This window comes from Pyxicephalus adspersus, chromosome 3 (genome assembly GCF_032062135.1).
Source record: "Pyxicephalus adspersus chromosome 3, UCB_Pads_2.0, whole genome shotgun sequence".
Classification (NCBI taxonomy): domain Eukaryota; kingdom Metazoa; phylum Chordata; class Amphibia; order Anura; family Pyxicephalidae; genus Pyxicephalus; species Pyxicephalus adspersus.
The window spans coordinates 2,107,611-2,131,720 of record NC_092860.1 but is presented as its reverse complement, the minus strand read 5'-3'; the positions used below and the strand labels follow the sequence as shown (position 1 = coordinate 2,131,720).

Below are 24,110 nucleotides of genomic sequence, written 5' to 3'. Positions count from 1 at the left end.
CACATGCCTATGTTGTTAGTTATAGTCCAATTACTTTCCCAACTACTATGGTCAAACTATTTGTCAATGGGCAGGCCAGTTTAAAGCAGACCCATACAACCAACAACACTGGTTATTATGACTGGCTTTCTCCATTAATCTCTTTTATGGCAAAATAGGATGAATTAGTATAATAGTATAGTAGTATAAATTTTGTTCTTTGTTGCCTGTAAAAGTACTGAGGAATTAATCATATAGTCCATGCCAATGTGGCCGACAGGCAAAGATAGCCAGTAGGGACATGCATGGGTAATGGTTAATCTCTCTGATTAAGTTCTTTGCATAAAAATTGTCAGGCCCTAGATCAATGTAACCAAAAAGAGATACACGCAGAGAAGGGTTTTGACTCTTTATAACATCTTTCTTAATATATCTTTGAAAACTTTTATCTGTACAGTCTGCTCTTTGCCGGAGGTTTTTGTTACACCCGTTGCCGATAAGAAAGAAGTATCCTTACAAAAACCCCCTCCTCAACTAAGATATTATTTTCTCCACACCATAAATACAATACTGATTATTAAGTTCAACATACCCCTAAGACCTTACAATCACCCCTTTCCTAACATACTTACCTTACCGCCTATACAGATCAGTTATTTCAACTTTTCTTCCCTCTTTATACTTTTCTTTTACCTGTATTAGTATGTCTCATGTTCCCCTGAGGAAGCCTAATAAGGCGAAACGCGTCAGTACTTGAGAATTAAAGACATTCCCCTTTAAGTGCTACAAGTATCTACTCCCTTTAGAGAACTATGGGCTCTATTCAAAAATTTAGGAACCCCTTTGTCTAGCTATGTGTCCCAAAACACTCCAAAATAAGCCATAGAGCAGGGACTACTATAAGTTTATTATGTTTGTTATAATTGCTTCTCTGTATATGTTTGTCAAATCACCTTAATTTTTTGGTAATATTTGTTGTGCCTACAAAACCCCTTTCTGCCGTTATCTCTTTCTGTTCAGCTGGAACAAGGAAGGGTAAGACCAATTTCTCAGCAAGATACCAAAAGTCATTCTCAGCCATGTAATGCTTTTAATGTCTGATATCTGCATAACTTTCATTGGGGAGGCTTACTAATTATTGAAATAAATATATGTTCATGTTTGCTGAACTACCTAACAAACATTTTGTCCTTTTTCTCCACCCACACATATACCAAAAAGATTAATTCATGAATACACTTTTTTATACTTCCACTCAAATTACTATTCAAGAGTTCATTTTCCCTGAATCAGTTTATTTTTCAAGAAAAAGCATTTTCAGTCAAAATATCATGTTACATATTAAACAGCACGCAATGCGTAATTTATTATAATATACAATGAAAATTAATAATTACATTTTATTTTTTGTTTACCAGTGTTTTACTTTTACTTAAATTAAATGTTTTATCATGTAAAAAGATTGTTGACACTTTTGCATATTATACTCTTAGGGCTCTGTTTAAAACACAGGGAATATAACATTGCCTGGTGAGAATCTTCTAGGTACGTGTGTTTAATGGCAGTAACTGATTCCCACCAGGGAATGTCAGATTTCCCATTTTCTCAATAGAGCGGCCCTAGAGAAGCCATTCTATGGTTCCAGTGTAAATAATCAGATGTATTGTTATATATGTATTTAGCCCTGAAAAGGGATTTCTGATGCTCCGAAACATGTTGGCTGTCCATGGCAAATGTAAACAAAGACTTTTACTCTGGACTCCAAAAATGAAGTAATGCTTCAACTATTCATCCCACTTACAAATGTTCTCAAAGGACCATTTAAATGTGTCCATGTTATAAATGGTGGCCTGTAAACCCCAAAAGAAACACTATAGGGTCATAAAGATAGCTATAAAGAATACAGCTAAAGAACACAGTTCTCTAATTTTAATAAAAAGCATACTCGTATCCAAATGAGGACGCTAGAGAGCAGAACTAAGGCAGGGAGTTGCATTGTTTTTAGGAAGATATGTACAGCACCCTTCCAGCCCCTCCCACCAGCCATGATTTGCCTGTATTTTTAACGTGTTTATAAGCAGGGGAGATAGGAACCAGGGAAGGCAAAACAAAATAAGATTTAACTTCAACATTCAATATATTACTGTTATCTTCCAAATTCAGTGAACATGTGCACTGCAAAACAACAGACTCACTTAATAGCCCATTTTAAGCTAACGTTATTCCAGTTGAGGCTGCACTAGGTCAGCAAAGGGAGGGGAATTAGTCCTGTGCAAGCATGCACGGGATTGACTATTCCTCTTTGCTTGGAGAATAGGCAGACAGGGAGGGGCCACAGAAAGGTGCGGAGGATGGTGGTGTGCAGCGGGACCTGTCACCTTCATCTGTGTGGGCAAAGCACGGGGTCACTTTTTTACTGATTAGGATGAACTCTGTTTATACCCTTTACAGGCCTTCTGCATGTCCTTCAAAAAGTTTGGAACTCCGCTCTGAAACAAAACAGGAAAAATATAGGGTTAACAGGCAACTAAAACACAAAAGCAACATATTAAACATAAAAAGAGACATTATCATAGGAAAGGGGAAAAGCATTTTTTTAGGCTATTTCCTCTAAGCATTTCTATATTTGATCAAAGCACCAAAGTGCTGACTAAAGCAGTCAGGAGGTGTAAGAAGGGGGTTATTTATTCCTCGGATACATTAAGGTGTAAGTATAATTTGAGATTCAGTTATTGTCCTCTGTTAGCAGCAGAGTAAGAATGTTAAGAAGAGTAATTCAGATCAGCCTGGCAAATATATAACTTTCACCTGATATACCTAAAGTACATTTTTATATTATTGGAATAATGCAGATAATGCTGTGTTTATGTTTTCACACGTTACTTAAAAAATGCAAACTCTACCAAATACCTCAATATACAATATAAAAATAATTTTTTACTTGGTTATTATATAGCATAAGGAGAGCTACATGTCAATGCCCTATGTCCACTCTTATACCTGGTCAGGTAATTTAAATGTTTAATTATAAAACTATTTCATAACCTTTAATGAAGTATTGGGTTATCCTGAGATATCTTGGGAATTCCAAGAATGAAATCTGTATCTGAGCTCAGCCAGTACATGGCTGTTCAAAGTTTGAGGGATACAAAACCTGTTATCTGGCACCTGTAGAGACTTTTTTTGTTATGTTGTAAAGCTATACATGGGCGGTCTGCAATTCTTTTACTGTCCATTTAGTAAATTTTATTTTAGCAAGGGGGGTTTGGTCCTTGATGAAGCTCCACAAATAAATTCACAGGTCAGGAAGAAGTGCCTATATCAGAGTAACTACACAAAATTATTTTATTATCATTATTTTTTTGTTAGTGCATCACATGTATATTTTAAATACAAAATCATTAAAAATTAAAAAGTTTCACGCCTTCAAACTATCAATTTTAACACATTCTTGAACACAAAAGTGCATCACATGTATATTTTAAATACAAAATCATTAAAAATTAAAAAGTTTCACGCCTTCAAACTATCAATTTTAACACATTCTTGAACACAAACAAAAAAGGTTGTTTGAGTACAAGTCATTTCCTCCTATAGCCTTTTCTGTTAAAAATACTTTTTAAATTGTTAAGTAGATATCATAAGGAGATTAAACAATCCCTGGAACAATTAAATTAGTCCTCTGGGACTTGAAAGCATACATATAAAAGATGTTTGTATTTCCAGAATCACTCCTCTTGAACACACACCCTTCTCCAAAATCAGGGACTCTGCTAATCAGATCTTATACAATGCGCTCGTCTCCTTACGTCAATCCCTTATCTTGACTGCGGAGGAGCAGGATGCGGGAGAAGTGACATCAGTGCATTGAATTGTCTAATTGGCGTCTTAGGGCATGGTAATAAAATTAATAAGCGGCTGCTTTGCAGTCTCATACTTCGCCTGGAAGGAAATGGGTTTAGGCAAAACAGAAGATGGATATAATAATCACAAAATTGTTTAAAGGACTAGTAAAACCAAATATGCACAATTTACCTTTATGTAACTTAGCAATGAAAATGCACCTTTCAGGAAAGTTTTAAAGTGTCTTGCGGCCCCTCAATAATATATTTCTACAATAAATATCTGCTCACTTTTTGTATGATACCTGTAAAGAGGCGAGACTGAGGAAAAGTAATAAAGTGTCACACTTTTATTTCTGAAATTTTTTATGGCAGCTAAGCATGGGATACCAAATCCTACAACAAGGTAACTCTTCAATACGTTAGGCAACAAAATAACAGATAAATATTTTGGGAGAAACTAGGCGGTATTTTTAAAAAAAAAAATTTTCAATGGAATCTATAAGCTTTCCTTTTTTTTTTCTTATTCGTCATTCATGTATACATTTTATCCATTCGTTTTGAATTTGTGTTATTAACTTTGCAATACAGGTAGTCCCCGGGTTACATACAAAATAGGGACTGTAGGTTTGTTCCTAAACTGAATTTTTATGTAAGTCGGAACAGGTAGATTATTTTAATAAATGCAATTAGGACAAATGTTAATCTCAATATATTATTAGGCAGCGTGGTGTCAGTTACTGTATAAAAAGTAAAAAAAAAACAAAAACAAAAAAACGTTTTGGAGCCTAGACATTCAATAACATCTGCAGCAAGAAAAAAAAACAACTCCAGAGTTTGTCTTGGTCTTTAAAGAGCTGCAAGAACTCAGTCTCAGCTGCACCCTTTGTATCTATCTAGGAGTCCTCTGTATGTCGGATGTCCCAAATGTCCCAAACCCGGGGACTACCTGTACTCAAAAAATAAAAGTGAGTTTTTTTTTAATTTGTTACTTTTTTTGTATTTGGATTGCATATTGTTTTGCAAAAATTAAAAAAAATGCAAGACAACATCACCATAATTCCTTGTTTGCTCCCCCCCCCAAAAAAAAAACAAAACAAAAAACTCTATTCACTTGGCAGTAAGAAGAACTAGCTTGTATGAAGGGGTGATACCAAAGTTATCATGGGTGAACCTGGTGATCCAGCAAACCTAAAATGGGTCTAGTCAGGAACTGAAACAATTGCTGAATAATAGAATAATAAAATAATACAGGTTTGCTGGATTACCCAGGTTCACCTATTATATTCAATCCTTTCTTGTCTTGAATAGCTTTGAAAAATCAGTCCATATGGGTAACTTTGTATGAATATATCCTTATCCTACAAGCTAGTTCTGTTTACTGACTGAAGAATAGACCTATTTTTTTTTGGAATAAATTATGTCTAAGGCTGGGATTTCTTATAATTTACCTCCTAATTTAAGTTCCTAATTTTTTTCTATATGATGTAGCCAATATGAGATGGTGTTTTGTCCTTTTCTTTCTTCCTTTTTACATTCTCTTTTTTTTCTTTCTTTAGTTGCTTGTTATAGTATAGAGATTTAAGAGTAAATAAACCCAAAAAAAATCACTCCAAGAGTGTCCGGCATTGGGTTCTGCATCGTCCCAGCATCCATCACAGAGCTGGCGCTCTGGATGCCGCCATCTTCGTCTTCTCTGCCAGGTTCTTACGCCACCTGACCCAGGCGTGAGATCGGGTAACATAGGATGAAAAAAAAAATTGCAGATCTCACTGTGCATGCGTGGGATCGGTAAATTTTCTCTTTGGGCAAAAAGGCTCCTCCTGCGCATGCCTGAGATGCTCGGGCATGCGCAGAAGGAACGCCAAAAAGCCTCCCGAGATGCGTGACGTAGGTATCCCGGGGGGCTTTGCGCTCCCATTCATTCTCAACTGCCTCGGGAATTAGAGGGCAGTACTGCACCCTTTTTTTTTTTTTTTAAAAGGGGTGTTGCACCACCAAAACCTCACCAAAACCACACCACCGTTTGTCTGTATAATTTATGTATTTTTTATTTTGAGAAATTCAATAAAAACTTATTAATAAATGTTTAATTTTTTAAGTATTCAAAATTAACAGGCCACAGCAGAAACATAAAAATGTCTATAGGAGGTTACCAGGTGCCTAAATGGTTAAAGTGCGGGTTAAATGGTTAAGATGCTGCTGTAAGTTAAATTATGTAAATAGTTTCAAAGGTTTACTGAATGATCACTGTAATTAGTTGTAGCAATTGTCAATTAACCAAAAGGCGCTTGAGCTTCGCAAGCACATACTCATGTTCACCAATCAGTGTTGCAGCATACAGAAATGCATTTTATACAGAACCCATTCACAGCTACAATCCAAAATTCAATTTGCTGAGTCTCAGATGACATAAATGTTCTCTAATAAAAGAATACCTGGTGATTTTTAACCTCCCTAGCGGTTCATTTCTTTCCGGTTTTATAAGTCTAAAAGCGGTAAATTGTTTTTCATGAAAATTTATTTTACAGTATAATATAATAGTATGAGTATAATAAAGTTTGAAACACAAAATCATGTAAAAACCATACATTGAATAAATTAAAAAATCTGTATATTTAAAAAAAAAATTTTTTTAATTTAAAAAAAATACACAATATACTCATACTATTATATATACTGTAAAATAAATGTTCTTGAAAACAATGTACTGCTTATACACAAATAAATCCAATGTATTGCATTCAATACAGTTATTTTGTATTGAATGCAATACAAATGAATTTTGAATTTCCCGCCCCACCTTCCCCAAGGTTTACATACCCCGAGTGTGACTCGGGGTTACCACTTTTCGCAACTTTTTTTCTACCCTGAGTCACACTCGGGGTTACCTCTAGGGAGGTTAAACAAGTGAATTGATCCTCTATGTAAATCGAACCCTCACTTAGTAGATGTTTATTTCCAATGGTCACCAGCAGAGTTAGTGGGAATTGAGGACTGGTCACCCTTGTCGGTGCTCTGTATGGTGGGTGACTGGTCTCCCTTACAAATAAATTTAATTAGTGTTCACCCGTCCTCATTCAGCTCTCCCCACTGCCACCCCCATATCAATGGCTTACATATTGAATAACAGCTCCTGCCCCTCTGCTTCTTCTGCAATGATGAGGTCACTGGTCATAAAAATCCAACTTACTCTGCTTTATGGAGAAGGGAAATATTTTTTTAAAGCTACAAGTTGTTGAGGAATAGATAGATGACTGGATAGAACACTAGCAAGCACATTAAAATGATGTAACCAATATACTTACCATTTCATAATTAAATGTATTAGTGGACTAACCCTTTAGGTCCTTTGAAATGTGTATAAAAAAGATTGTATTTTTCTGTTTGTGTTGCTATTGTTTATAACATATAAATTTACTCTTAATCTTATACAGCAGAAGGAAGAATACATTACAGAGAAGTAAGCAGAACCATACCTTGGCTGCCCAGTTAATAAGCCATAAGGGGATCATTCCACCCGGATTGTCAAAATAATACATAAAGACTGCAAAACAAAGTACATAAGGTCAGAAATGTAAATAAAACATGTAACAAACTTATACTCTATTTTATGTGTACAAATTAAAGAGGTACTCATATTATTATAAATTGTATGACTGGCACATCTGTGGATGTCCATACTAATATAAATGTGATTCTGACTGATTAGTCTCTCAGTTCCCCTTTGTCTTCTTTTTTTAATATTATTATTTATATTAAAAAGTATTTATATAGCGTATTTATATAGTGTGCGATCCCTGGGGTTAATTAACCTGTAGTGCCCCGGGGATCGTAGTGGAACTGAAGAGTTCATCTGCAGTTCAGTTCCCACGGTCACATGACCGTGGGAACTTTGCGGTCTCAGTTGTGACTGCAGGCGATCCCCAGGCACTAGAGGTTGAATGGGGACAAGAACAAGAAACTCTATCCAAGAACACATATAACTAGTAAAGGGCTGCAAGAGCAATTGTCAATAATCCCTAAAAATTACCTGAATTCTCCCACCATTGACTTCAATGGTGTTAGAATTCAGCATTTGATCACCTGAACAATATCTCACTATTCAATCGAATAGCTGTCTAATCAAATAGTGAGACATTCGACCAACACTAGTGACTACTTTTTCCTATGTATCACTGTTAGAATTTATCATTTACAGTGCACCACCCTGATCCAGCAACACTTACTTTTGCAGCCATTTTTTCCATCACTCTCTATAGCAAGGCTTTGCTTGTACCCATGGACTCTGATAATGCCGGACTTCTCTGGCCAATTGGGAACAGATACACTGTTAGCCAAAATCACAAAGATCTTCCTCCCGTTAATGTCTAAATCTCGCCTCTCCCGAACATAAACATACTACATTTATTAAGGAAGAATATTTTATCCTATAAAACATCTATAAAATAAACAGATGAGAAGCTGACAAGTATAAGACATTTAATGTTAGGGATTTACATATGCTCTAAATGCACTTTGTATACATTTAATTATGAATAGTTGCATTCTACAAAACATTACAAAAAAAAGGATACATCTCGATTAGACAAAGGGAACGGATACTTGACTTCCCAATATATCACCTTGTCTTCTCCGCTTTTCTCTTCTTGAAGGGCTATAGAAACAGAAATGTAAATGACATATAGTTTATGTAAATTACTGAAAATTACAGCAGCTCAATATTGAAAAAAAAAAAACAGCCAGAAAACAAATACAGAGACCGTCATCACTGACCTGCTGAAAATTCCATTTTCTTGTCTCTGGCTTTAATACATGTTGAGTTATGGGGTCTAATTTATTTAAGCTCCCCGAGACGGGAAAACATAGACTATCATGAGTAAACTTGGGTAAACCAGCAAATCTGGAATGGATTTCTAAAAATCATTTTGCTAATATTTGGCAACTGTTTTCAATCCTGGACTAGATTCATCCCAGGTTTGCTGGATCACCCAGGTTCACCTATGATAGTCTATTTTCTCCCGTCCTAATGAGCTTTAATAAATCAGGCCCATTGTCCAGAAACAAGTATGCAGCAACTGACAAATATTGAAGGTTTTGGATCAATATGACCACTGGGCTTGCTATGTCTTTTTACATGGAGGTCAATACCAGCCTCAGCTTTACATATGTTTGGAAGGTATCCTATAGAAAATGCAAAGCCTATTTGAACTTTAAATCAGCAAAAATCAAGGTGCAAAAAGTGTAAGGTGATTTATTGAAGAAAAGCCCTTTTGCCTGCCTGACTGCATGCTATAGTGAAGAACCCCTGTTCTCTTTGTGGAAGCAGTGGTCTGTCTGCAGAGGTCCAACAAGTCCTCTTTTAAATCGGACCTTGAACTTTCATATCATTTGAGAAAAAAAAATTTGCTGGCAGCTCCTGCATGTAAACAGATTACTATTACAGCCAGGATATTGTTTAACTTCATAACCCTGACAGTCTGTTTTAATGTACTGATTTGGGGGGTGTGGTGCACGGGAAGTTCATGGCCAATGGAGAGTGGAAAGTTCAGTGAGCTTCGGTTTATTATCTCAGTTGTGTTGCATGAGCCTGGAAGCGCTCAACTCTGAGCATATTCAATGTCAATCAATGGCCTCTCTGATCAGGTTTGCCTTGGAGAGCTTTAATAAATCGGCCCAGTATTACAGCCTGTGCTGAATTGGCTTTAGCAGATCCCTAACATCTCCTTAAAGGGAACACAAAATCAGCATTTTGCTTGTCAACTAACTTGTCATAATGAGAGTCATTACAGTATATATAAAAGAAAATACACACATACAAAGGTATAAATATATAATATAATTTATATAAATACACACAAATATTAAGTACTGATGTGTAATTCTGGGACTATCATTAGAAAATATATGTTTTGGGGTTTTAAGTGTTGTTTTCATATAAACCTTTATATGTGACTGCTTTTTAGTACTGTAAAACAAGGAAATGCAATTTCTAATGTATCGCTCAGTGGTGCTCTTCTATTTTCTATTATATGCGGAGTTTTATAGATTATAAAAATACAATCTATCCTGACATCATGATAAAGTCCTGCCTTTTTTTTTTTAATATTGTTTTTTTTGTATGCACCTACTCTTTTGTAAACACTGTAAACTGTTATAATCAACCAAATTGTATTGTGCATCTACTACGGTTTGTTTTATAACCTCGTTGAGTTGTTTCTTTGAAAAATTAAAAAAAAAAGAAAAATTTAATAAAAATTCATTTGTAAAAAAATACAATCCCTTTTAATACCTACTGAATAACCTTTTATATCAGTTATCAACCATACTGGACATACACTGTTTTTTTCTTTTTTTATGTCTGCAGACCATTCTATTGTGAAAAAAGGGGTAAAGAACAACCATTGAGTCTAATTTATTAAAATTCTCAAAGTTTGGATAAGATCACAGAGAACCTGGGTGACCCAACAAACCTGGCTAGATTTCCTAAAAATAGTTTGCTATTAGTTAGCAAATGTTTTCAATCCTGAACCAGATCCTCACCAAGTTTGCTGGATCACCCAGGTTCTCCCATGATAGATCTTCTCCAGTCTTGGGGAGCTTTAATAATTCAGAGCTATTGTGTAACAATGCAAAGTAGAAAGCAGCATCTCCATACATAACAAGTAAATATGTCTGCCACCACATACACATATTGTAATATTTTTTTATAATAACCAACTTTCAAAACAACAACACGTATAGATATGTTTATGTACATCAAACCAATCTCTTTTCTATGTATATCTAACATATTAAAGCGGAGCTAAACTCAACATTATCATTTTACATAAAAGTGTAGACAAACCTTTTATGTAAAGGAAGAATAGTAATTATTTTGCAAAAGAAAAGGCCACAGAACCTTCCCTTACACAGCAAACAAGACTGAATGGGAGTGCAGAGCCTTCCGGGGTACCTACGTCACATATCCCGGGAGGGTCTGGGTGCTCCTCCTGCGCAAGCCTTAATATCGGACATGCGCAGAAAGGGAATTTTTTTCTATTAGGGGAAAGAGATGCTGATCTCCTTTACAGCGTGCTACATCACCCGAGCTCATACCAGCGCAATGCAAGATCAGGTGACATGCCAAGAAGAAGACCAAAGAGAAGACCAAAGATGGCGGCGCCCGGCACTTCCTCGGCACCAGGACAAAGAGGAATTCCAGGGTGAGGTGGGACGGGATCGCGGAAAGGACCAGCGCCATTGAGGGATCTGTGGGGTTAATGCTGTGATTTTTTTGTTTTCAGTTTAGTTCCACTTTAGTAAGAAAATAGATTCTCTTTAACCCGAGTCCTGTCCGAGTACCACCAGGTGGCAGGAGAAAACTATTATCTCTTCTGGTAATGTCACTACGGAAATCATACAAATACGACTCATACCGAATTGTCATGGACAAGAAATAAATGTCAGATTCATATGTTCCCACTCTGCCATTTTTATTTAATACATATGTCTCTGCTTCTGTTTTTTACAGGAATTTTCTGCTTTAATTTTTGCTTTAATCTTTGGAAAAAAAAGATGGATGGCAGAAAGATTTTTAATGTAACCTTTTTATGACCGGACGTCTCTGATGCATAAATGCCAAAACAAAAATTAGCAGGGTCAGGAATTATCAGACACCTTACAACAACAACTCTATACCTAACGTATGGAACAAAGTCGACCTTCTGTAACCAGTTGTCGTTCATGCATAGATGCCAAAACAAATTTTATGTGAGTTTGCAGTGTGATTACAGCTTCCTCATGCCCCTGAAATACCCCCTTGCCACATGCAGGATCTCACCCGTGGCGGTTCATAGAGAATGATTGGGGTCAGTGAGAGGTTCAGTACCGCTCGCTCCTGCTGCTGTAAAATGTTCGAGCACAAGTTTGTGAAGAACCAGCAGAGATATAGGAGAAACAAGCCTACCGACCATAAGTCTGAGCAACTGCCATGTACAATGTCTGATGATTCTCATCCAATACAAACGGTCAGACTCATCTCAGGTAAGAATCGGACATGTGTACAGAGATCACCCGATGGATCCGTCCTGAGCAACCCACAATGAATGACTGCAAAACAAATGAAAGGAGAAGAGCACAGTGGGGTGCCGCTCACTTGTTCTCCCCCTCCTCTCTCCATAAAATGTAATGGCGCTTTGTGTATAGCACTCGTTCATATATTATTTTTTTTTAATATTTTATTTAAAAAATATTGTGGTCTATTTAAATGTTTCCATCCAAGATGCATCCAACTTTTATCCAAAATTCCCCCTTTTGTTGCTTTTCTCCATGATTCATACAATTTTCCAAATACATTGTGAATTTAAATTTAGTGGATTTTAGGTACTTTATTATTTACATTTAAGGACCTCATAAACTTTTATTTGACTTTTATTTGACTAACAATTTCTGTTTGCTATTATTATAATTTTTTGTTCCTGTAATTGAATCGGAATAATACAGTTGTACATAAAAATGCACTGCCATCATTTGGCTGGGGTGCAATCTGCAAAGCTAGGAGGATTGTTTATAGACAAATATAAATGTGATCGGGAACCATAAATTAATTTTCCTTCAGAATGGGGCCTTGTGATTCAGAATGTTAGCGCATAGATAACCGAAAATTTTGTTTGGCCCATATAGACCCATTCTGTTCAGCCAATGGGAGCAAAGATAAATTCCCTGTATTTGTAAGTTTAAAGGTGCATGTGATTTATTAATCTACTTCTCACTTGACAGTGCTTGTGCTAAGAGAATGGCTCAAAGCTATCATATGGGGAGAATTATTAGCCCTGGTCCAGGTTGTGACTCCTTTACTATGTTCACTTTAGTCCAAAGTTGTGTGCTGTAGAAGCAGGGACCCTTCCATGTGCTCACGTGGATGTAACCCCCCAATACCCAAAATACCCATTATATGCCCAATATATACCCATTATAATACCCAAAATATACGAAATGGCTAATGGTGTTCTCATTCCTGAATGTGGCCTCTAACACCAGCCTTGTACAAACCTTTCACATTCTTATCCCACTGCTTTCTGTAGTCCAGGTCCATGTAGACATCTGCACACAGGTCTGCTGGACAGTCGGCCAGACCGCCATAGACTTTATATTCATACAGGCCTGTTTGCTGCAATACACAAAGGGGGAAAACTCATTAGTAAAGGTAATTAAATCATTCTGCTGTGTTTGAGACTGGTGACAGGTTGAATTTATATATATATATATATTTATCAATGTATATTGATTTACCAAAATATATACGTAAAACAGTAGGGGTATATGTATTTGAGCTGTATATATTTAAATAGCAACTGAACTCTAGAAACTGCTGCCCAAACAAGTCAGGCAAGGGGCAAACTAGCCAGCAGCATTGACTTGTGGTCTTCCAGCAGCAGATCTTTCCTCCTTCACCGACTTACCATACCTTGTTGTATCTCTGTGTGAAGGTAGCCATCTTTGCAGAAGCAGGGCTTTGCTTCCTTGTGGCAGAGCTTCCAGCAAGGAGAACAGTGAACATTACTAGAGAGACATCACCAAATCCAAAGATTACAGAGATTGTACAAATAAATTACCTAGCTTAACTAAACATTTTTGGGGCATTTCCATAGGATAGGTTGAGTTTCGGTGCAGTTGCCATTTACTGGGTGCCCAACTCCTGGTAACAACTAAAGGCAGTTTGTTCAGTTGCTTCCTTGGCTATTCAAACTATTAAAAAAAACGCTAAAGGAAGCATTTTTTTAGCTTCGCACAGAAGCTGGAGGAGTATAGGAAGTGGAAACACATGATTTGTTTATACTTCTTGTTCACAAGCACTTCCTAAAAGCCATTCAAATGCTCAAAAACCACTTAAAATACACTAAGTTTCTCAATGTCAATCAAAAAATGCAATGCAACTGCACCGCCTGCTAAACGCCTGCAAAAACATTTCTTTTAACTGCTAAGGACCCAAGTGACATATTTAAAATTCTAGGAAACAATTGGCACAAATGACTTAAAAACATCCTTATTCAAATTCATGAAAATATGTAACGGTAACTGGTTTTGGTCTGTGCTTTACAATCCAATAATCCAGATTAAAGCCCGGGAGCAGTTTCCTTAATATTAGCCTAGTCATTCAGCATCTGCTCTGTATGTACAATGGAGATTGTTCTCTATTATAAGCCTGGAATGTACTGAGAAACTGCTAATTTGTTGGGCTGCTAAAAGTGAAAATCCAAATTCTTCAGCTGTGTTACTCCAATGTGCCCATACAAACTATTTTTCAACCTGACTCACATTGCTATAGAACCTCCGTCATCATTATTTACATTTAATCAATGTTCAAATGTTCAAATCATGCAAAAAGGGCAGCTAAGGACAGTTGTCACCGACTGGCCTGGCTGAATGCAATGATAAGAGCTTCACCTAAGGGGGACCTCCAGCCATTGTGGAGCGAAGAGCAGCCAGTATGGAATATGAAGTTTTGTGGTGTCATTATATTTACGGATGATTTAACCCTTTCCTGGTAATGAGTAAGGAGTAGTATGTATCCCTGTACTCATTTTCCAGGGTAATGGTGGAAGATATTTGGGGACCCCCTTATTAAAGATTGCAGATAAAGTTTCTACCCACAAATGTGGGAGTAAGGCCCCATCCCGCAATGATGGCCCTTTACACTGTTGGGGGTAGACAGGGGTCTGTTTTTTGTCACAAGGGAAGCAGGCTATATCCCTTTTGTCCCCTTCCTTCTCTGTCAAGCCAGATTCAAGAGGACCCTTTACGGTTAGAAGAGGGGGGAAAACATGCTCACAGCCTAATTTCCTATCCAGAAAGGTCATCAGCCTATTAAAGGGTCTAGTTTCAATGCTAGGGAAGACCACATGCATTTCTTTTTCTTTTTTGGCAATTAAAAAAAGTAAATTTGTATTCAAATAAAATTAAAAATTCCTAAAAATATGTATAAGTGTTTTAGGTGTTTGCAAGCATTTCCTATTCAAGTCTATGGAGTGTGAGGTCTAAAGGAATAAAAATGCCCCTCAGCACACCTAGCTTGGGAATAGTATCAACAATTTGGCATTGAAAAAGGTAAAAAAAAGGAAAGCAATAGAAGCAAATCTTGGAATAGCAAATCTTACAGGGAATATGAACAAAGCTGAATGACAAGTGGGGCTAAGTACAATCAAACAAATGAAAAATGTACAAATAGCCTCCAAAGTTTGGAAAGTATTTCTAATCTTTTGTTACAATTCTGGCTGTTCTCCTCTGAAACCCACACAGCTCTACAAGGTCATTTATCTACCTGAATGATGTTTGCAACAAGGGTATAAGATTTCCAGGACCCCAGAAGACATGTATTCTGAAGAATGTTGTGACGTAAATAGAAGATTTAGTGGAAAGGTTTATTGGAGCTCTGTGGCCCCTGACTTATTCATTCTATCAGCTTTGACATATTTGCTGTTTTTCTAAGAAAGCCCTTCAAACCCATCATCTTGTTTTGCAAAACATATTACACAGAGAACATTTTTATAGGAATTTATTAACTCTGTTGCAGAAGATTTCACAAAAACTTTTTTTTTCTGTAAATTACAATGACAACATTCTTAGGTAACTTTTAAAGAGGACATGTCATGACCTCATGACTACTAAAAGTGTAACTTCACCTAAACTTTAAATACTGTAGCTGTATTTCCTTAATATTTCTGTGCGTTCCATACAGGCTGATAGTTTGGTGCTATGGGAATTGATGGAGGCTTGTTGCTTGAACCGAACCCCAGTTTTCCTTCCCGACACTGTGGCAGCTTTTGCACTTTAATTGAATTTATAACATTGATATAATAACAGGGATTGGGTTTCTTTATAGAAAATCTATCATAAAAGGATAACAGAGGTTACCAATGCTGACCTTTCCTTCTTTAAAATAGTAAGTAGCTTTTCAGAAGCAGTGCAGTGATGGCACCCCTCAGCAAAACATTTGCAGAGAAAGAAACCCTCAGACTAAAGGGGTACCTTACCTTATTCTATTAATAATTAATAATATTATTCTGGATGGGTTCTGGTCATCTTCGTTGGTCAAGTAGAACCAATATAAACATATACAGGTAAATCAGTGCCAATTTAATATTGTAGTAGTCCCTGCCTCATTCATTACTTCTGTGTTTTTCGGGACTAATAACTATACATTGGACTTGTGATCATTTAATTAGAGTCCAATGGTTTCCAAGAAGACAGTTGCTGTTAAGCACTTCCAGTGAAATTTGTAATTGGTCTCGGTTCCTGATGCGTTTCACCTTTAAAGGCTTTCTTGGGGGGGGATCATTAGACATAAAACTTATACTAATATAAAGAGAGAAAATTGAAGGTATATAAGAAGTCTGAGAAAAAAAATCCACAATTCAAAATGAGTTTAACCAGTGTGACAGAGTGCCCCAAAAATGGCAGGAAAAGTGCATTAAAGGCTCCAGGGATATTAGCTTTGTATAGGTTTTAAAGAACAAACCAGGTTCTTTAGGGCCCTGCAGCCGGCCAAGGAAGTGAAAGGGTGGGTTCCTTGGGCCAATCCAACCCTGATTTGGGTTATTTTCACCTGCACTTAGGTGCAAGAAAAGAGGGGAATTTGATCAGCAAGAGGCTAAGAGAGCCAGAGTGGATTCCAGGCTGAGAGACAGCCAGAGTGGATTCCAGGCTGAGAGAGCCAGAGTGGATTCCAGGCTGAGAGAGAGCCAGAGTGGATTCCAGGCAGAGAGAGAGCCAGAGTGGATTCCAGGCTGAGAGAGAGCCAGAGTGGATTCCAGGCTGAGAGAGAGCCAGAGTGGATTCCAGGCTGAGAGAGAGCCAGGGTGGATTCCAGGCTGAGAGAGAGCCAGAGTGGATTCCAGGCTGAGAGAGAACCAGAGTGGATTCCAGGCTGAGAGAGAGCCAGAGGGTTCCAGGAAAGCCAGCGGTAAACAGTACTACAAAACTGTGAGTGGAACAGTATTGATATAGTGAATGTGTTAGTAAGAGAGGGCACCTAGGTAAGATAGCCAGATGCCCAACCAGGCCACTGTTTATTGATTTGTTGTGAAGTGCTGGAGAGTGTGCTGTAACACTTGCCTAAACAAATAAAAACTGCTGTTATTTTGGACTGCATCTAATCTGCCCTGTAAGCATCCCGTTATCATGAGCAACCCCCCCCCCCCCCCTGTGCCTTGCCACACCAGATTAAGGGTTGGATCACTCAATATTTTGGGTATGTAGGAGAAAGAGTAATAATAATAATTCTATGCTCCCTAAAGGGGCCACTTCTGTGATTTCGGTCACAGAAGTTGGTTAGCCCCACTGCACTTGAATGTTTTTACTGAACTTGGAATTCCGCTTTAAGAGGCTAAAGTCACAGAAATATAAGTAAATATACATAATATAGTTATCTCTACATCTTGTTGTAACTAGGAGTCCAATGAAACAAATATAATTATTTTGCAAAGCATATTATAATGCTAAATACCCTTGTCATGCAATAATTAGGTAATGGCAGATTTCCACAAGAAGCCTAAGACTGGAATCTAGAGCAGAGGTAAAGGAAGGAATACATTGTACATTATTGAATCAACAACTTGACTCGGGTTCAATATGTAATCACCAGATATTTGTTAAATAAAAGGTCTGATTTTATTACAATGCATATTCATTAAAGGACAACTTTGCTTTTAATCATTCTTATATTTGTACTAATGGCATCCTCCAGCCATTCATGTGAGTATGGACACAGTCAAAGGAATTATTGGGCCAAATAGGGTACGCTGGACACAGTTGGATGTTTTTGCTGCAAAGACAGTGGATTGCTGAGCAAGGTCATATAGTGAGTCAGGTTTAAGGTAAAGTATCTAACTTATTGTGCTTCACTGAAAGGCTTCAGCATAGAGGAAGGCAATATTTTGTGCTGCATATTCTGACCCCGGTAGGTGACCTGACAACAAACCCCAAGTCAACTACTCTGACCTTGGACTATGATTTGCCTTTAAACCTGTGCCACTTATCTTTTCCTTGAACCTAGCTTCAAACCTTTGCCAAGTGTCCTATCCTGCCTTCCAATCTGTACTACCCGAGCATGGATAGTGACCTGTCTATTAAACTGTGCCACTGATCATGACCTTGGAACCTGCCTATAAACATTTGTCACCTGTCCTGATCTATCCTGCGACCTGATTATGACCCTGTGATGCCCAACATTAAACTATAGCCTGCCATAAACCTGATTTGCCTATTTTGTGATTTGCCAATGAACCTATGCCACTTTTTATGATCCTGACCCAAACTATCCCAAACCCCTATCCCAATCCTGGCTTGTCTTCTGGTTATAAACCTATGTAACCTGTACTGACATTTGGGTGTAAAATAAGACAAAGATGTATAACAGCTGGTATACTCTGATAGGCATCATCTAGAGCAGGGGTCACTTTTTTGGCTACTAAGCCATTTAAGAGGTCAAGAAGGCACACTAGGCTGGACCCTCTCTTGAGTCCCCCGCTGATGGCTCCACCCTCTACCAGGAATGCCCGAAGGGAAATCCCTCTCCTCCGTATACAATGTCCCCTTACCCCCTACACCCCGCATGCAGCTCCGAAGCTGCGGGTTGCCGACCCCTGCCGGCCGGAATTAGGCTTGGATCGACCAGGGGGGCATTAGGCCAGAACTGACTACTGGCTAGGCTGTATCTGGCCTAAAGGCGGGAGTTTGCTGACCCCTGATCTAGAGCAAAGTTTCTTGACCTTTTTAAGATGTCAGAATCCCTAAAATAACTTTCAGATCTTCAGGGAACCCTTCTTTAATTACTATATCCACAGCTTACAGTACATTTGTGTAGTGATCAGTAAGAAGAATTTCTCCTACATTGCTGGCTATTGGGAAGAATGTTACGAATAGCCAAAAAGATTTTTGGTTCCAGCTACACTGACCCAAGAGGTACAAACTGCTCATTGCTGAAGGAACTCCTACCCTCTGGAGCAGCCTGTGGTCCGTCAGAAAATTTTGGTGGTCCACAGCTTTGGCCGTTGCACCCCCCAGAGTGGTCAGGAGAAGGACCCTGCTTGGGGGGGCACACCGGCCAGAGCCGCGTACCATGCATCCTGTATGCATCGCAGGCTCAGGGCGGTGGTGGCATCATGACGTCACTCTGAAGGAAGCTTCTTCCCCCTTTTGTGATACACGGCTCCCCGTGCATGTGCAGTCCGTAGTCCATAAATTTAGTGGTCCGTGATGTCCAAAAGGTTGGGGACCACTGTTCTGGAGGAAACCTGGTTGAGAAACAAGGATCTATGTTCTTGCAGCAGCAGTAGAGGGTACCCACTAAGGCTATGTTTTCTCTTTTTGGTTTTTGTGATCACTGTACCTACCTATAAAATAAATATTCCTGAAAAATTAAACACATACAGAATCATTCATAATCCAAGATGCCGATTCCCAGAATGTCTCATTCACTGGGCACACAGAATTAAAAAATTGATGTTTCCTTTTCTATCCTTGGAAGGTATGCATGATTATTCCAAGAGAAGAGACACAGTATGCGCCTGAGGCACTTAAATTGCTGTTAAAAACATTTAAAACAAATGCCCTTAACTAAAAAAATACACATTGCATTCCTTGGCCACATATCTGTTTTAAGGCATGTACATCAACTCAGGTTTAGCTTTAGTCACACCTATAGCTTTATATGACCGTTAATAAAAAATGGGGAATTCACATGAAAATTCCCAGTTTTGTATATTGCAAAAATTTTTGTTTACGGGAAACCTGTTGGCCTTCTTCAGCATAAAAGCCTTGCCAAAAGCTCCCACAATTAGCTGAACGAATCAGCTTCCCAGATTTCAGGCTAAGCTCCAATCCTGATCTAAGCTCCACCCATTCTTCACACCCCTGCCCTGTGGGAGCCAATAAGAGTGCAATCTTCATTGTACAGCAACGAGTTAAATTTAAGGTCACCTAATGACCCATGCCATGGCAAAGAAAATATTTTTGTATTACTATAATTAGATATTTGTTAAACTAACATTTTAATGTTAAGTCTACAAAAAGAGAATTTTAAGCTGTATACAGATAGTATACTTATAAAAGAATGTGTTGGACCAGGACCTTGGGAATATGATCTGGTAAAGTTCTTCACAACAGAAAAAGATTAAGCAGTGTGGGAATCACTTTCTCCATTTCACGTTCCTCATTTTGTTCCCTTCCAAATGAGTTTCCTCTTATGTAAACTACTTATCTACGGCTTGATTAGAACCTATTGTCAAGTTTTGGTACAATGCGTCATAGCACTTTGCGCTTCCAGAGAGATAGTTAAAGAAATACTCATAGAATTTACTTTTGCTTCCTCCATATGGCTTAAAATAGAAATCAAGCAAATGTTTGGTCATGGCTGGGAATCCTTTGCCAAAAACCTCATGCAGTACGGTTTACTTTCTTACTCTGCAGTCAGCAGTCCCAATACATTAGACAATAGTTCTTGGTCTATATGTCGGTAATATGTAATAATAAATGTAAAGCAATAAATCATTAACAATTCTTCCAACTTTTTTGCCGCCATGAGTCGTAGTATGTCCTAGTTGCGTTACTCAGAACTGATATCAGAGCCTCTCCGACTGTCCCTCTGCTTATGGAGGATGAGGGCTAGCCCCATTGCAAGAGAAAGTTTTTTTCCTAACCCTAAAAAAAGCCAAAAAGTTTAATTTCAGTTTTTGACAAAGTAAAATAAAAAAAACACAAAGTTTTTGTTGCTTTTTGTGCCCGTTACGAAAAAATACTCTCTCTATTTATTATGATCACCAGTGCCACTGAGACTATGGGCTTTATTTATTAATGTTCTCCAAGTTTGGAGAAGATATACTATCATGTGAGAACCTGGGTGACCTCACAAATATGGAATGGTCATGGATAGAAAACAGTTGCCAAATAATAGGAAGTTTTTCTGGGTTTGCTGGATCACCCATCTTCTCCAAATCGGGCCCTATAATACATTATGGAAAAGGATGGCTATTCTTTTCATATAAAGGAAACTTTTTTTTTTACATTTTAAGTGGAGGTCTCCACTCCTCCAGTCTTTACTGCCGTGGCGATAAAGACTGAAGGGGAAAACCACAGCCGCCTCAGATACTTGCATCAGATATACCACAAGGCTGTGGGCTACTTCTTCTGAGCATGCCCAAAATGGGGCATGTGTCACCAGGGACTGACTGAATCTGCAGTGGGATCGGCACTTTTTCTTTACATTTGCAGGAAGACACTTTACCCGATCTCATGCGCAGATCAGGTGACATGGAGTATAACCAGGAAGAAGGATAGTAGGCTCTTTGGGGCAGGGTGCTCTCCTCCTGTGTCACTGTCTGTATCTGTCATTTGCAACCCTTATTAAATGTGCAGCGCTGCGTAATATGTTGGTCCTATATAAATCCTGTTTATTAATATTATTAATAATAAAAAAAAGATGGCCGCGTCCACTGTTCTATCCAGCGCTGGAAAGAAGAGAAAAGCCAAGACAACGTTGGATCTGCTGGCCTCGGTTTGTGGAGAGATCGAGGGCTTTGTAACGATAAAGATAATATGAAATTCCGCTTCAAGCAAAATTGTCCTAATAAAAGAGAGGAAATCTTCCAAAAGGAGAACTTTACAAAGATATCCTCGCACTTCATGGTAAGTCTATGTGACAGAAAATGTCAGGAAATCTGAACGAAGATGTCAAAAAAAAAACATGACAGTGTTCTTACCATTTCTTACTCTATTCAAAATTAAAAAAAAAGTTTTGACCTTTAATATATGCTAATGTATGAAGCTGGAAGGCCTGCCAATATGCAAACTTTATAAGTTGCCAAATATACGTAAACCCTGCATTAAAGCCAACCAGTACAAATTCTGTTCTTTGTTCCCCAAGATGTACTTACCTTCTACGCTCTTCCTAGCAGCTCCAATCTGTTGAATATGAATAATATAAAATATATATATGGATTAATTATGATCCTATGTATTCACATATATATTCAATAAATTAACAAAACCATTGATAGCTATTGGAAGGCTAATTATCATATTCCACTGGCAACAGAATGAGATGGTCAGAGAGCGGGGAGGATAAATTCATGCTTAATATGATCCATACAATAAACCAAACCATTTACTTTTCCCTGCAGGTTTGTAAACAGTAAAGTGTATTTCTGATTTATGGATTACCCATAAGACAAGCTATGCATGTAAATAGGACCTGGCAGATATCCAAAGGCCTAGGTATCATAGTCCTAATGTTTCCAAATGGTCTAAATTAGCGGTCGCCAACCGATGGTACGCAGACAACTGGTGGTCCATGGCTCTGACTGGTACATCCCCCCAAAAAGTCGACCAAAGGTCTAAGAAAAACTGTAGTAATTAAATCACCAAATACCAAGTAATGTATAAAGATACTTATAACCAAATGTACTACATTATGCTTTTAGTTCAAGCAAATGTATAAAGCCTTTATCACCTTTATCAAGGTGATTTCCTGCACACAGAAAATGGGAAGAACATTTTCCAAAGTGAGAGGTATCTCTCAGACAGAGGTCATTGTCTCCATTGAAAGAATTTCCTTCTGTAAAAGTTTTAAATGTTCCCCCAACCTTACTTCCTAGTGACAATGGTCAACCGGACAAATAGGGGCCGAAATTCCCCAGTAATAGAGGAAGCAATACAATTATAGGGATTGTAACCCTTCCCTACCTTACCCAATAAAAGTAAGAAAAATTGTTTTCCATATTGCAAGCTTGATGCACATTTCTAAGAATATTAAATTAGGCAGATGACATTTAGGTAAAAAAATTAAAGCTATACTATATCAAGGCACCTATAGACATATTTAAAGGGCAATTATTATTTTAATACTTAGAGTATACAGAGAAATATCTTCTTTTAGAGGTCATTGTTTCAATTGGAAGAGTTTTAAATGTTCCCCCTACCTTAGTTCCTAGTGATAATGGTCAACAGGACCACTAGAGGCCGAAACTTCCCAGTGATTAGTATACTTCAAGTATATAAAATAATAATTTCCCATTATAACATGTCTATAGGTGCCTTGATCTGATATAGCTTTTCATTTCCCCCCCCCCTACACCATCTACGTAATACTATACATCTATATGAAGCAGGACAATTCATAGTCTCTGTCTTTGAGAACTGAATCATTACTTTCCCTCCCATTTCCTTTTCACACGCACCAGGATGACCTAAATGTTTGCCTTCTCTATATTTGTTCCTCAAAGGAAAGAACAGCCCAAGAAATAGGACATTGACACGACACAAGTCAAGAGGGTGTGCTTCCCTAACCTGAACTTCGCCTTTGATATGACGGGCTCTGTTCTGTCTTGCTTTCACTAGCGGCTCCAATGCTTTGTGCTGCATTGCAAACGGGGGACTGCAGCAATCCTTGGGGCCAGTGTACGTAGACATTAGCCATATGTTTTCCATTCATTGACTTGTGTGGGGAATAAAGGAACGTAAACTAATTTCACCCTAACAATAACTTATCCCTTAGGGGCGGGGATGGAAAAACCTTGGCTGCTTGGTCACCATGTCGACTGGAAAAAGTTAGGATGACCAGGACATCCTACCAACGGTCTATGGGTAGTGCCGGTAATATTACTGTCTGGAAAGTTGGTGCATGGGAGGCTGGAATTCCACAATTGGGAAGGAAGAAGGAGATGAGGAATTAGAAATTAAGCTTTCGCAGCAGCTGGTTGGCTCTATTTTGAGGCGGCCTTCCTGTACGAAAACAGGTTGCAGTAACATAGTTTACTAAAATGACAAATAGTGCAACACCTTCAATTACCTGTTTGGTTTTTTTCCATTTTAAGAGGAATAAATAAAATCTAGGTAAGGCCTATTTTAATTTTATTTAATTTTACTTTATTTTATTTTAGTTAAGGTCTTTTATATTAGGGCCTAGTTGTAAACTGCTTTGTTATGCATCAGTCTGGATAACCTATAAAGTTGTTGAGGGTAACATTGAGAAGAATACCAAAAAAGAGAGATAAAAACAAAAAGGGGTTGAAGACAATAAATCATAACTTCAAATGATGGACAAAGATACATTGAAAGTTTAATTGGATTCCCAGATGTCTCCAGCTCTAGTTAATGATATCGATAGATGATGGATGGATGGATGGATAGATGGATGGATAGATAGAGGGATGGATAGATAGATAGATAGATAATAGATAGAGGGATAGATAGATAGATAGATAATAGATAGAGGGATAGATAGATAGATAGATAGATAGATAGATAGATAGA

At 37.8% G+C, this 24,110-nt stretch overlaps 1 protein-coding gene across 1 annotated transcript in view; it reads right to left on the bottom strand.

Annotated features, from left to right (window-relative positions):
* Positions 1 to 1,253: 1,253 nt before the first annotated feature.
* The window catches only part of PCTP (phosphatidylcholine transfer protein), a 26,989-nt gene continuing 4,132 nt past the window's right edge, over positions 1,254 to 24,110 (bottom strand). Inside the window, exons 2-6 of the mRNA XM_072403318.1 lie at positions 12,855 to 12,972; positions 8,399 to 8,478; positions 8,051 to 8,222; positions 7,301 to 7,368; positions 1,254 to 2,468 (exon numbers count right to left, since the gene is read on the bottom strand). Coding sequence (XP_072259419.1) covers positions 2,400 to 2,468; positions 7,301 to 7,368; positions 8,051 to 8,222; positions 8,399 to 8,478; positions 12,855 to 12,972 — 507 coding nt within the window. The 3' untranslated portion in view covers positions 1,254 to 2,399. The remainder of the gene's footprint in view (positions 2,469 to 7,300; positions 7,369 to 8,050; positions 8,223 to 8,398; positions 8,479 to 12,854; positions 12,973 to 24,110) is intronic.